This window comes from Haemaphysalis longicornis, unplaced genomic scaffold (assembly GCF_048455015.1).
Source record: "Haemaphysalis longicornis isolate Haplotype H1 unplaced genomic scaffold, Haemaphysalis longicornis Haplotype H1 scaffold_3, whole genome shotgun sequence".
NCBI lineage: Eukaryota > Metazoa > Arthropoda > Arachnida > Ixodida > Ixodidae > Haemaphysalis > Haemaphysalis longicornis.
The window spans coordinates 91,065,155-91,079,522 of record NW_027526335.1 but is presented as its reverse complement, the minus strand read 5'-3'; the positions used below and the strand labels follow the sequence as shown (position 1 = coordinate 91,079,522).

Sequence of the window (14,368 nt, the reverse complement as noted above, 5' to 3'; positions counted from 1 at the left end):
ACAGTTGAACGGGAGGTAGGGCTATTAAATTCAGTTGACATTCAAGCTACAAGTTTTTGGGCCGCGTTACAAGCACTACTGCTTCGCTGTCGTTGTCGCTGAAATGTTGGCAATAACATTTGTTTTTAAGCTCTACGATCAGTGGTAAATGAAGCCCGAACAAACAAAAAAAGCCCGAGCGTGCAGATATTAAAAATTTTGTTTACGCGAACAAAATAATGGCGTGGTTTTAGTAGTACTACGAAGGGTGATGACCGACTCAAACTGTTATTGCACAATCAGTTGACACACATGAAACGACTTGGGACATTTATACACTGAGATCCATTTTGTCCTCACTTCACCCGGGGGACACTAATTATTTTGGAGAAAAATTCATCACCCGCGAAAAGTGTTATCTTGCATAAATGCTGACATTTTAAATTACGAACTTCGGCAGCAACGTGTAGCGATACAGTGTCAGCCGAAACATTTCCTATTTGTCCTGCTGCTTCAGATATTCGCTGTGTAAGTAGTTACTGACCTGGCTGTTTTTTTTAAATTATTTCTACACCGGCTATGGTTCATCGCTTGTAGCATCGACAAACACGGAGAAAAAAAATCATCCGTCCCTTTGAACTGATGCTTAAGAGGCAATGTCGAATGCTGACGTTTCGCAGTGCCGATCGAAATCGAAACGAAACCAGCGTACTTTAAAAGCAAAAGAAAACGTAGTTTAAAAGCAAAAGAAAAAACAAAAACAGTACCGCCGCTCCCGAATGCATTTCGAACCATCGCAATGATATGCGTAAAGTGCGGAACTCCCCCCCCCCCCCCCCCCCCCTTCCACGCCGCCTCCTGGCCATGACTTAAGGATACCTCTCCCCACTTACGCCCCACCCTTTTCTTAAGTCTCTCTGAATCTGCCTGTGACAAACAGCACACAAAGAAAAGCAAGGCAGACGTGGTCTATACAAGCGGCTCGTTCGAGTTTTTATGCCCTTTCAAAACAGAAAAACCCGCACTTCCGTGACCTGCGGAAGAGCAGAGAACTCTACAGAAAAGCCCCGGTAGTGCCAGAAAGCCGAACTTCTAAGGCACTTTGATGGTACCCAAAGGCAAACGTAACACGAGTATCTATAATTTTGTTCGGTATGTTCGGGGTTTCCGCTATGTATTCTCACTCAAACTTTTCAATCGCACGACGAGGACGCAGACTCGTGCTGGAGTTAAGTATATTCGAGCGCGTATCCTGGCGTTCCCCCGCATGCAAGAGAAAGGAGAAAGCGAAGGATGTACAAGGAAGCAGAACCCGGTAAAATGCCGCTGATCTCTGTAGGGAACCAATCTAACAAGCGCCCGGAACAGCGTAGGAAGAGGTGCTTGTTCGCACCGTCTAATGGACACCTTGAGGGAACACGAAACGCCAATCTCGTTCACGGGTGTTGACGCGCATATAAACCAGACTGCGCGGCGGTAGCGCTGGTCGCGCAGCGAATTCCGTTTGTGGTCCCTAACCTGGGAAACGACGCCACGCAATTGCATGGCGCTTAAACTTTCTGAAGGCTCCGCTTGGTGAAGCTTGATGGAAGTTTTGAGCAAAAAAAGGACTGGAAAAAGCAGGATAAATTTCCTGCGCCTCGGATAGAAGCTCGCCGAAAAGCAGTGGTCTTCACACAGTTTGATGTGAACGACGACTGGAAACTCCAGTGGACCCCGCTTCGAATTTCCAATATTTTTGCGCACCTTACAAAACTGCCGTCCAAAAGGAAAGGCTTAGCGCCGCGAGGTCTTCCTGTGCCTATTGGTTATTCCCGCAGTTTTTATGTGGGCCACAGAGAACCCGCTGGACGAAGTGCGCGTTGGGCTCGTCTTGCACACGTGCATAACAAGCTTGAAATGGCTTCGTGGTGTTTGTCGGTGTGGAACAGCTAGAGCAGTGCCCTCAAATCACCAGCCGGAAGCTTTGCAGGGATTCTGTTAAATGGCGAGAGCTCGGGACCTCTAAGCGCGTCACCGTGCTTAGAGCGATGCGTCGCAGCGTGATCCCACAACTCTTTACGTGGCCTCAATATTTGTCGACTGTTTGTAAATGTAGAGCTCACTGCATTACAATAAGCTAGTTACAGCCGCCGTCACGCTTCACACAAAATGTGACCGACATTTGGAATGAAAAAACTGGGGTTGATTCCTCTGTCATAAGAATCGGTAAAACACGGAAGTAAAATGAGCAGCGAAATCTGCAGCGTAGCATGATTTGCGGGTCCGCGGCTGTCTTGTGGGTGTGCTTGGCGAGTGACGTCCTGCTGGAGGGTCGCTTCGGCAAACGTGTACTGGCGTCATTTCCGTGACGGGTATGACGTCAGTGCAAGACACTTTCGTATTAAAATATAAAACCCGAAAACGAAGAACTCTAAGTAGAACGTACTCTTTAGTACTAAAGGTTGCTTCCCCGCAAGCGGACCCTGTGTGCAGGCGTGCACCCTTTACAGGCCACTTGTTTCGTTGTACTGGCGTCACTTCCGTGGTGGATATGACGGAAATCTTCGTGAACACAGGAATAAAACACTTTCGTGTTAAACAACTGTATCGGAAAAATAAAAATTGTTCCCCTTTCCTGGCATCTTGTGGAAAAAGTAATGATTAACCAGTATGCGCCGTAGATATCTCCGCAATTATTCTGACGCTAATGTCGAACACTTCTGTTGCATTCACGTTTTGAAGTCATGATTCAGTATGGTCTTCGCACTGCTAAACTCAACGTTTCTTGATAAACGCTTGTGTAGAAAGTCCATTCGACCCACCATAGTTAGTTTAATAAGGAAGGGTGCAACATTCAAGGCAGCCTGCACGTTTAACCTCATACATGCTGCAAACTCCACCAAGCCTCGAAGGTGCATTACATGGGTCCTCATCACAAGTGTTTTTTTTGTAGTGTCATTAAAAGGAAGGTGATAACTAAATATTTAATGCGAATCTTGTTTCAGCACAATTGCAACGCTGATTGTTTCACAAATTCTCAGTTCTTAGCGGCGCACAAACTTTTATTAAAAAAAACTTGAAAGGCTGATCGACTATTTATTAGACCCCTCAACATGGACAAATAAGATGCCCTATAACATAAAAAAACACTTTGGGCAGGGAATGCACTAGAACACACTCGTTTCTAGTCTCGCGCACGGGAGTGTTTTTGTGTGGCAGCGCGTGTTTGATGGGTATGTTTGTTGGTAAACGGCGCAACGCAAGCTAGGCCAGAGAGCGCCATAACTATGATGTAAGGTGGGTTATTGAATCTTCAAAGCTTTCATGTAAGACTTCCCACTACGTTGCAATATGAAGAAGTAAAAAAAACGAACAGGTTTTAGCACCACCTTCAATATACCCGCCGCGGTGGCTCAGTGGCTAAGGCGTTGCGCTGCTGAGCACGAGGTCGCGGGTTCGATTCCCGGCCGCGGCGGCCGCTTTTCTTATGGAGGCGAAAAGCAAAAACGCCCGTGTGTACGAGATTTCGGCGCACGATAAAGATCCCCAGGTGGTCAAAATTAATCCGGAGCCCTCCACTACGGCGCGCCTCATCGTCTGCGTTGCGTCGGCGCGTTAAACCCCACAATCAATCAATCAATCAACCACCTTCAATAATGGCACTTTTAAGCTCACAAAGAGCTATATGCTGTCCAACAATCACGAAGCCCTTAGGGCTGGTCACAATTCTTCGTTCGCTAGAAATAAGATAAGAAAAAAAAATAAGTAGAAATCTCTGTCATCTATGTGGAAACAGAACGAAAAATTGCTTGCTTTAGGATAGTAGTTTTACTATCGAGCTTTGCGTAATCGCCTAAAAAGTATTAATGATGTCATGGGAGGTTGGGGCTGTACTTATATCGAGAAAAATTCCCTCCTGTTGCCCACGAATTCGCCCCTTTGGAAGCTTTCGTAAAGTCGTTCTTTAAAGATATTTTACACCTCCATTAGGGGCAATAACAAAATAAGCAGTTCTCCGGGTTCCCCCTTGCGTGCATTTGACTTAGTTTTGCTAGTTGCAAATTTCGCTGGACCTTTTTTTACTGGACATGCAACACTGTGAAACCGTTCATTTACCGCCTCCTTTTTAAAACGAATTGCAGTATTAGGTAACTTGAGGGTGATAATAATTGGCTTTATAGGAGCTGGACTGTGCTGTGCGTTACGCTGTTCATAACACGTGTGGAGCCGAATGTTACTTGCGTAAATTCGTTACGTCTTTGTTTGGTATCGGAGGTCATGTCACTTCATGTATGTATGCTGCTTACATTTATAATATAAGACTACTTAAGGAGGGTCTATAATATATATATATATATATATATATATATATATATATATATATATATATATATATATATATATATATATATATATAACACAGAAATAAGGATTGGCAGTCAAGAAGACCTCGGAAAGCAAAGGGGAGGTTGTGGTAGGCCATTGAAACAGATCAAGAATTTTGAAAGAAAGAAAGAAAGCGAAGAAAAAATGCCCGCCAGGTAAGATCCGAACCCACGACCTCCAGAATACCGGTCTGGTGCGATAACCACTACGCTACCGGCGTGTCAGGGCGACGCCCTTTGAGGGCTTTTATGTTTGTAAATTTAAATTAGCGGAGAATGCTGTGGCAAATGGTTTATTTGTTACCAATTATACATATACATCTAAAAGGAAAGTAATATGGTTTCATGTTACTTGCCAGAATGCTTTCATGGTCCTCTTGTAATTAATGTATGCTTGTAATTCATAAGCTTCATAATTCAACTTATGCTTGTAATGCATAAGCGCGCCGTTACTTTGTTGTTCGCTAGCCTCCATTCCTTACATCGAGGCGTGCAATGGGCAACGAGTATTGTATTATGTGAACTTAAAAACAGTGTTGGAAAATTGAGAAAAAGAGGCGAAAAAAGTTTTGCAGAACCTCCCAAGGGGAAATTGGCAGTTAGTGCCTAAGCCGCTCTGCTATACACCCGGCCCAATTAATGTTGTCTTTACCATTATACACAAAAGCATTGCTGAGGAGACTTTCTAGGCGCAATATAGGCAGTTTCGTATTAAAGAATGACGGCCTCAAGGCATTTTATTAACTGCCTCTATAAGACCCCATATATAATCATATGGCGCTATACAACAAAACCCTTGCAGTCGGTTTCGCCACTATGCACAGATGCATTGTTGCGAAGACATCGTTAGGGGCAATATGAAACGTCGGATATCAGTTCACGAAGGCCTTAGCACCTTTTATTAAATATCTCTATAAGACGCCATGTATCCTTTCAAGACGCTATACATCAAGCCCCACTGAGGGCAACTTCACTGCTATACACAAACGTATTACCGGGGAGACTTTCTTGGGCAATATCAGGAGCCTGATATCAAGTTATGATGGTCCACAACTTTTTAATAAATAGCTCCATAAGACCCCACTTATCCACAAAAAAGGCTATACGCCATGTACACATATGGCTTAATGGGAAGGTATTTTTAGGGGTCATTATGGGCTGTCATACAGAGATATGAAAGTACTATGACATTTTATTAATAGCAGTTCCTCATGCGGTGAAAGTGTGAGACATCGAACATTAGAGACGGGCTTTATCGTTGAGTTCCTATGGAAATGTGTAAACCTTTAATATTAGACTTTTCTTACAGTACAAGTGGGATCGAACAAACAATGCTTGAGCATTCTAATGCTGGAAACATTGGTAGAAAATGCGCGGCGTATGTGACACCGTCTCTTTGGAAGAGCTGATCGGCTATCTCGGTCCTCGGGATAATGTTTTTATCACGATGGGGATGTCGATGTGTCGTGAGTGAAGGGCGCACGCACGTCCACGCGTCAAGACGCCGGCCACCGTCATCATCACTGACTTTTCCGCGATAATAACGATGTTGTTGTCATCAGATTCAACGTGATATTCAGTGACGATAATGTGTCGTGACATACGTAGATACGAATGAATGCTCTCTTGACGCCAATTTCTGCTTGTTTCGCAGCTGAGGTGCGTTTGACGCAAAACGCCATGGCTTTTTTTTCTTCTTGTTACGATATAAATACAGACCCCATAGTGAAGCCGTATACTATAAGTGAAAAAAGGACGTCATCCGTCCTTAATACCAACCCTTTAATTACTCCTGGAGGAAACATACCTGTCTGGCTGCGGCGAGTCCCTATGATCGCATGTGTTTCCGAATAAAGCTTTACTCAATGTGCACGGGAATATTGTGATGCATGTTTTTTGGCGAATTTTCTAACGCGCCGTGCAGTAAGCTTGGAAACAAGAAAAAATCATATCCTTTTGTGGTTTCACGGTGTATAGAACCAATAAACAACGGTAAAAAGCTACACTATTTGTAGGTTGTCCCCTAGGAAAGTACCTCGTTAGAAATACGTAATGTAAACGAAAAAAAAAAGTTCTATAGCGATACGCATGCTTGCGTGGTGACCACCTGTATTATTAAGCTTTAGCGTTATGCATGCTTTTGCAAGATTTCAACATAAAATTACCTCAGTGCGTGTACTTTCTTGAAACACTAAGGGAAGGCGTTATTTCATGTGCCGTGGCGCAGACTTCAGACAGCAACTTTTTGATCTGTTGAGGTAAAATTGGACAAACAGTCGTGTGCTTCCTGAAATCTTGTTTTACGGCCCCCTCAAAAAAAGAAAAAAAGAAAACAATAGACAACCGTGATTACTTACCCCATGTAATTGCAAAAACTCATAAACTTGAATGGCTTTCGAACCGATGAAAGAAGCTACCAGGTGAAGCATGCACGCATACACCAACTGCGGTGTTGGAACAGTGTTTCGCCTTTTGTGTATGCGTATGCTTCACCTGGTATTTGTCTTCATAAGTTCAACTTTTGAATAGAAGTGCCTAAATTGTTTGGACAAAAGTATATGCTTTAATTAAGATAAATGTTTTGGTTTTTTCTGCAGCCACGCTTCTTGAAACAAACAGCACATGCGCACACACAGGAACGAAGAGGCCAAAAACTCGGCACTGTGTGTTCTTGTGCATTCACAGCGCATTGTCTGTGTCCTCTTTGTTCCCATGTGTGCACCCGTGCTAGTAGTTTTAAGAAACGTGACTGCCGATAACAGCAACATATCTTTCCGAATACGCATGAAAAAGGAGGACACAAACGCGGTGCTGTGTATCCTTGTGTAGTTCCTTGTGTATTCACAACGCAGTGTTTGTGCCCTAGTTTTACTTATGTATTAGTCCCGTTGAGCTGTTCTGTAGCTACGACATATCAACTCGCCGAAGCTTCCACCCTACAGGCACATACGGAGCTGCTGTGAGCCAAGTAGAAATTTCACGCTTCTATATGTTGCCATAATATTAGTGTGATTGCAGATATGTATTTCAGTAACGTTAGTGATTTACAAGGCTTAACTGTTTCTGTGTCCCCGGAGGATTTTTCAAGCATGCGCTGCACTAACGTGTAGCAAAGGTATTCTGCGACGGTTTGAAACCTGAGAAAGTTTGGTGAGCTTTGATTTACTTACGGGATTTTAGTCTGGAATGCTATCTTCGCTGAGACCGCAACCTAACTCCGTCTTCAGTTTTTCATGCGTCCAGCAGACAGCTACAAACCCGCCCATCTTTGTGTGCATTTACGAACGCTTCCTGAAGCAAGCAAAGGAAACATCGTTTTCCATGCCCTGGCGAATCACGCGATAAGCAAGGTCAGTAGAGACCTGAAAGGTTTCTCGTCGGCAAGCGATGGTTGGCGGCTAAGTACACTTCTCAAAGTTCTCGAGTACATCCGGTTGTTCCGTATGTTTTTACAACATTTTTTCGATGCTAGTCGGCATCTTCGGTGGCTGTCACCATGACTGTTGGCTGGTCTCTCCTTCTCTCATTTAAGCTATATTCAGTGTAGGGGCAAAGATAGCGATAAAGCACGTGAAAGCGTTGAGATTTCAATAAACGCCAAAGTCGTTACCCCTGACGGCGCCATGTTGTACACACCAACGGCGCGGATGTAGCAAGCTAAAAAGAGAGAACCCGCGCGTAGAACAAAACAGAGGAAGAACGGCAAAAATTCTAAGGGCGCATATGCATGGGAGGTTTTACAAACACGCAGTCTTTTGTAAAAATGCAAACAATCTATACAATAACAAAATAAAAAACGCCAAAAAGCAAAGTAGGGAGCCTTTATTCCTAGAAGTTTATGTAATTACGCTTCAGTAACTAATCTTGATGGCAGGCAGTCTGTTACAATGCATACTGCTTTGCTGCTCTGCTTGCTCATCCAGCCGATGTAGTTCCACTTGATATTATTTCCACAGTCTAGACTTTGTCAGTAATTTACGTCACTCTGATAGGTCAAGAACGATCACGCCCCACGCTCAGTGATTTGATGCAAACTAAGACAAAAAGCAAGAAGAAAACAAATTTGTGTAGAAAAGCGTTGATTTCAACAAAAAATAGCAACCGAGCTAATGAAGGTCTGTTGTTGACATTAGGATTTGTCTAGCCCAATGAACACTTTACATCGGCTGAGACTACGAGAACACTGAAATGACTTTGTCAAACCTTTCCTTGTGGTTTTTTGTGAAGTTTAACACGGATGATCGTGTATTTAAGTATTTGGTGCAAGTCTCGTGCCAATTTTTATTTCCATAGATTGAAGGAAGCAAAAACGTCAGGTGCCCACAAGCGCTCCACAAACCAGCACCACAACGTCACGGATGCCTGCAACTCTATTTGATACCAATTCAGTTTTCAGAACCTGGATATAGATCTATTTCTCATTACCAGCAACTTTATGCCTGCTCGTCCCCATTTTTTGTACTTTCATCATCGTCATCATTAGCCTGTTTGTGCCCACTGGAGAACGAAGGCCTCTCCCAAAAATTGGCCGCGTATCTGCTCCTTTCGTTGCAAATTACATCAAAAGACGATAGTCTTTATCGGCTTTTGCGAAGTAAATGCCGCCCTTCGCTTTACCGCTCACCTCTCATGTTGTTCCTCTTGCGTCGCGCTCCTCCCAAGGTAAATACGCCAAATGTTTGCTTAAATCATTTTAAATTTCCCGCGTTCCACTGCTCCAAACCGGGTGTCTCAATGCGAACGCTGCCGTTGGGCGAAGACGCGCGTTAATCGAGGCACCCTACTTCAACGTTTATAGAACCGCGTTTTCCTACTCCACGTGCGTTGCAAGCAGAACGTCGAAACTATCTAGTGGAACCTTGCGTAACTGTTGCCGGCTGATTTCTTAAAATGGCGCCAGAAGCTATAGTGGCGCGGGCGACAGCAGGCGACGGAGTAGTGAATTCTTTTTCTGCAGTTGATGAAGTATTTAATTTCGCAAAAGTCAAGCATGTTTGAATTTTTATGAAGGAACACTGCAAATATCACTTCTGTATTGATTTGTTGTCTCATATTTGCGTAATGTCTTGTTCTTCTCCAACAATGTTGACAAGTATGAACATTACACCGGATCAAGACGGGTAGATTTAGCTGTGACTATATAAGACTATTGCACAGGCATTGTTTTGCTTTGGCCGGGTGGCTGAATCGAGTCACAGACAGACAGACGGACACACAGACAGAGATACAGACATACAGACAGACCAAAATTTCTGGGTTTAAGTAGCCCAAGAAAGACTACCGTCTTTAAAATTCCCAGCCACTTTTATCCTGAGCTTGCTGAGTCTATTTTTTGCTCTTCAAATTTTCTTAGTTTATCCCTTCATGAAATTCTTGGTCTTGCCCTAGTCTCTTGGAAGCAATTGTAGTTCAGTATATTTTTTAAATGACCTTCAAGGAACTGGAGTTTTTCGCCACAACGGATGCCACAACACCGATAGAAGAGGATGGCAAATGAAAAACAATACCCTTGAGCGTACCAAGATCAAATACGTAGAAATTGTTCGAAACGCGGACTACACGCAGCATTACTTTAAACTAGCAAAGTGATTAGGGGATGTTTTCAGATCTCTTCAGTGCCTTTACAATGCCCACAAAAAACACGCTAAGTGCAGCGCTAGTCATGCGAACAAAAGATGAATGGTTCGCTGGTGTTTTAGTATTATTCTATTGTTTTGCTTTTGTAAGTTCTCTGAGCCATTTAAAATGAAAGATCATTGATCTTGACGTCGGAGTTCATTGTTCACGACGGAGGCGTCATTTAGCTGGGATTCAAACGCCTCAGACGACGGAAGACGTGATGGCGTTCCGAAGTCGGGGATCAAGCGATGCGTAGTTCTCTGCGTGCCCCCCGTGATTTGCATCTATATCCAGTTTGAAATATTGGCGCATCACCTAGCACAGTATCTTGGACCGACTACGAACGCGTTTCTCAAATATACACATATAAAGATATCTTGAACCTTCGAGACTTCTGTGTGGTGGGATATTGAACCCGAAGATGTGGGAGCGCTGGCCGGTGCGCGAAATTTAAGAGGAAACGTGCCGGCAGGCTTTGCGGAACTTTTCCTTGATCGGCGTTATGACGGATAATCAGATTGTTTGTGTTGTTTTAGTCGCACTCAGACATATCCGAAATTGAAGATTCATGCAAAGTAGTTGCATATTTGTGAGATTTGAATAGTCACGATGTACCGAAAAAGACATTTAACGTTGCTTTCCGGTTGCGGTGTGTAGTAAGCTGCGTTCAACCTTCCTGAAAGTTTGGAGCAGGAATAACAAAAACTGTTTGCTGGGCCAGCTGGTAGCCGGTTACACCTGTCTTGTGTTTACGCAGTATTTAAGGCTGTAAGATATCGCCTTCGTAAACTCAGAGAATCCATGGTTTGAAGAAGAGGAGGCCGTTAATGCTTTTGGAAATCCAATGCGCACACATGGGTGGCTTATAGCATACATTTTGATAACACTTTTGAATAATTTGTTCGCCTTCTTTTCTCTTCACCTGTTATGCCACTTTTGTTATCTTCTGAGGCTACTTTGCATGATAGATTAGGAAATGTGGCTAAGCTATTAGACATAGGTGTCATCGTTTGTCAATTGCCCGTCCACGAACAGCACCGTAAAATATTTATCCACGCAGCGCTGGAAGAGATGCGTACAAAACTGCATGGTTAAAACTGTTACGCAAAGATTTTTTTGCGAAACGTTTCACAAAAAGATTTGTAGGGATTTATGTAACGCAACTAGTTACCTTGTTTGAACACTTTAGATCACCCATTTTTGGGACTGTTGGAGCAAACCTTTGTATTTTTAACACTTACTTCTTGCTTCTCAGTGAAAGGAATGATTTTATGGCAAAAAATGTTGCAGGAAGAAGTGAAAGTGCCTCAAAGTCTTTTTTGTAGCTGTATTGGTTAGTTCACCTTGCCTGATCGTTTTTGTTTTTTTGCAGGACTTGGCGGAAGTCAAGAGGAGGAAGTCTAGTGTAGGTGTAGACAAAGAGAACGCGCCAGACTTCTTGTGCAGCGCCTGATGTACAGGTACTACCGCAACGAGCCTTGTTTGCAGTTTACCTTCATGTTATCTCAAAATTCAAATTATCATCGACTTAAATACAGTCATGTTGTTGTTCAAGCATTGTTTGAATATATTAAACGCAATCAGCCCTTCGGATTCGCCTGTGAGTCGGATTCGACGTCGCTCATTGGCGTTTAGCATGGCGCAATGGGAACGGAAACTCCCCTGTGAAAAAAAAAAAAAAGTGCGCGTAAATGGTTCAAAAACAGATGATGAAATACGCGTTCTAGGCTTTAAGCTGCTGAGCAATCGGGTAATGTTTGTAAACTTAACTCAGCGCTCTTCAAAGCCGATGAGTCCTAGACTTTTGTAGTTCTAATCTGTGTAGATTATCGTCCGCATTGCTTGAATACTCCCGTTGTTAATCGCAAGGTTTTGAACTAGATGTTCTCATGTGATTTTTAAGTGCGGCGATTTGCACTGCTAAGCGTGCACTATAATCGGTTATTCAGGCAATCAGGGAAATTTGTTATTGAGCGTTAGTGTTACAGCAACTTTCATAAAAATAATGCTTGCACATTCTGGAACCATTTCCCGCGAAAGCACGCAGAAGTCGTTCTCTCTTTATGCAGCGTAATTGTGTTCATGCAAACATGAATTAAATGTTTCTGCGGCGACATTATTGTTATCGCATCTTCATGTTATTTGTAGCTGGCGTTATGAGCTACTTATCTGGTGGTAACAGAAGAAGAAAATTTTGCGTTTTTTTGAGAACTATGGCTTGCAGTTCCTTTAGAAAGTAACGCAAAACGGAGAGCGAGACATCGATCCGGGCTGCTTGGCTTGCCTGAACCTGTTGCTCTAGCCGGCTTTGCTTCGCTTTGTATGTGCAAAAACGGCAGCCCCAATTCACCTCGATGTTAGCATTTGAAACTTACCATATGAACTTAGCATATGTTAGTATATGAAACTTTCGTGTGGGCTAGTTTGTCCTTCCGAAATGTCCTCACGCTTTGGTTTATTACGGGCCAGTATAATGGGCCAAGTTAATTTAAACTCAGCAGCATCGATCGCGTTTTAGCAACGCGACGTGTCTACGAGATTCGATGCTGTGGGCGTGCGATGACATTTCGAATATGTTTGGGGGCTTCGTCTACTAATGCTGATAGTGTCATAATTTTTCAGGATACAGCCATGCTGCGATTATCTACAGAATATGCCATTGCCTGAAATGGGATTATCTCTCGTTTTTGATGGGCCACACGTGATAAAACGAACACACCTTTACAACGAATGCACGGTTTGATTCGTAAGAAGATTGCAGGAGTTTAAATCTAGATTGCTGGATTCATTTCGGCGATTTTTTAGAGCGTGATAGGGCGGCCGGAGGAGGCGCTTCATGCGATGCTCGTGACATACTTCAATTCGGTACCTTCACAAATGTGGTGTCGGTTATTTTTAAACTTTCAAATACCGTGTCCTCTGAAGTTTTTGAGCTGAATGAAAACTAAAAGCCTGGAATGTGTTCATTTTTCTCCCTACTGTTGAATTTCACAGCAAGCCGGCCCAGGTTTAAGGGATTCATCATGAAACAGTGCGCTACGCAAACAGAGACAGAGAAAGACACACACAGACGAGCGCTTCTAACAACTAGCTTTATTTAACAAAAAAGCACTTGTTCATGGTTAAATAAAACCAACTGTTAGAAGCGCTCGTCCTTGTGTGTCATTCTCTGTGGGTATTTATCGAGCGCAATGTTCCCCGCGGTTCAATTTTATTAAGAAACCGATATAGACCAGACAAACATGCTCTGTGTACCAACGGGTAGGTAACTGGCACGAAATTTCTGTTTGTAAAGCAAGACAACTTCCTGTTTTTATTTACTATGCCGACATTTCGAATGCAGTAATTTCAATTTCGGAAGAAAGTTGCAACTAATTTCAGTTTAGGGAGAGAGTTGCAGTTATCAGGGGCTTTGTATATGAAACGGGTTTTAAGGAGGAGTTCTTCCCATTTTCAGAACACCGCAGTTCCAACGTCTTTCTCCCCATTAAACATAATTCCGGTTTCGGGATATCCACCTATCAAAGCGTCACAATACAGCCGCCCTCCCTCGCTTCGTTATCACGGGTATTTTGTTATAACGGGTGGTGGAGGAGAAGAAGTGCCGACATGCGGCCACTCACTCGTCGGCCGTGTAGTCAGCGTTGGAGGTGCCCAGAGCGCAGCAGACCAGGACCAGCGCCATGGCGGCCATCAGTTTGCACTGGACGGTGACCATGTCTTCGTCGGTGCCCGGACGAGGTGGAGACGGCGGTGCCTGCGTCCAGGAGATGAGGTGTCGCCGGCGTTGGTGCGGGACAGTTCAGCACGAGCCGCGGTTGTTCTTACAAGAGACGGTGGACCGCGTGCGCAGCCGGTGAAGCCCGCGCGCGCTTTATAACGAACGCGCCCCTTGCCTCTCCTTCCCTCCGCCACACACGCGCGAACACGCGCGCGGGAGCGCGTCTCCCCTTTCTTTCCCCACCCTTCCCGCACTTCACGCTTGACCAATCTGACGAAGCGGCGACGTCGTGACGTGGAGCTTCCCCGCTTCCCACCTCCCTCGCTGCGCTCCGCCTGCGCCGCAGCCTTTCCTGCCTCCGATGTTTTTTTTTTTGGGGGGGGGGAGGCTTTTCAACACCTTCGAGGTTCGAAAGCGTCAGCACCGTGTCCTTTTATGATGAAAACTGACCAGTTACGCGTTTATTGTTTTATTTCTGAGATTCTGAGATCAGAACATAGCGTCCCTGAAGTGTCATGAACCTATCAACCATCGTAGGAGCAAAGCGAACCGACGAAGAAATATTTCCAGGCCTTCTGTTATCTTAACAGTGCCGAGATCTCCCTTCACACTTTTAAGCGGGGGGAAAAGCGGAGAAATTACTCTGCTCCAAACAACTCACCGACTTTCTTCTTCGCTGTCT

The 14,368-nt window shown here is 44.1% G+C and overlaps 2 protein-coding genes across 5 annotated transcripts in view; one reads left to right on the top strand and one right to left on the bottom strand.

The window, feature by feature from the left end:
- LOC144174832 (uncharacterized) overlaps positions 1–14,368 on the top strand; it is a 365,599-nt gene that overhangs the window by 57,888 nt on the left and 293,343 nt on the right. The gene's annotated exons all lie outside the window — the stretch shown is intronic.
- The window catches only part of LOC144174833 (uncharacterized), an 82,852-nt gene that overhangs the window by 43,936 nt on the left and 24,548 nt on the right, over positions 1–14,368 (bottom strand). For 2 of the 3 annotated variants that reach the window (XM_077703754.1, XM_077703756.1), the window contains exon 2: positions 13,589–13,722. In XM_077703754.1, the coding sequence (XP_077559880.1) occupies positions 13,589–13,683 (95 nt within the window). In that variant the 5' untranslated portion in view covers positions 13,684–13,722. Of the gene's footprint in view, positions 1–13,588; positions 13,831–14,368 lie in introns of those variants that run through there. The other variant, XM_077703755.1, reaches the window with a different exon arrangement.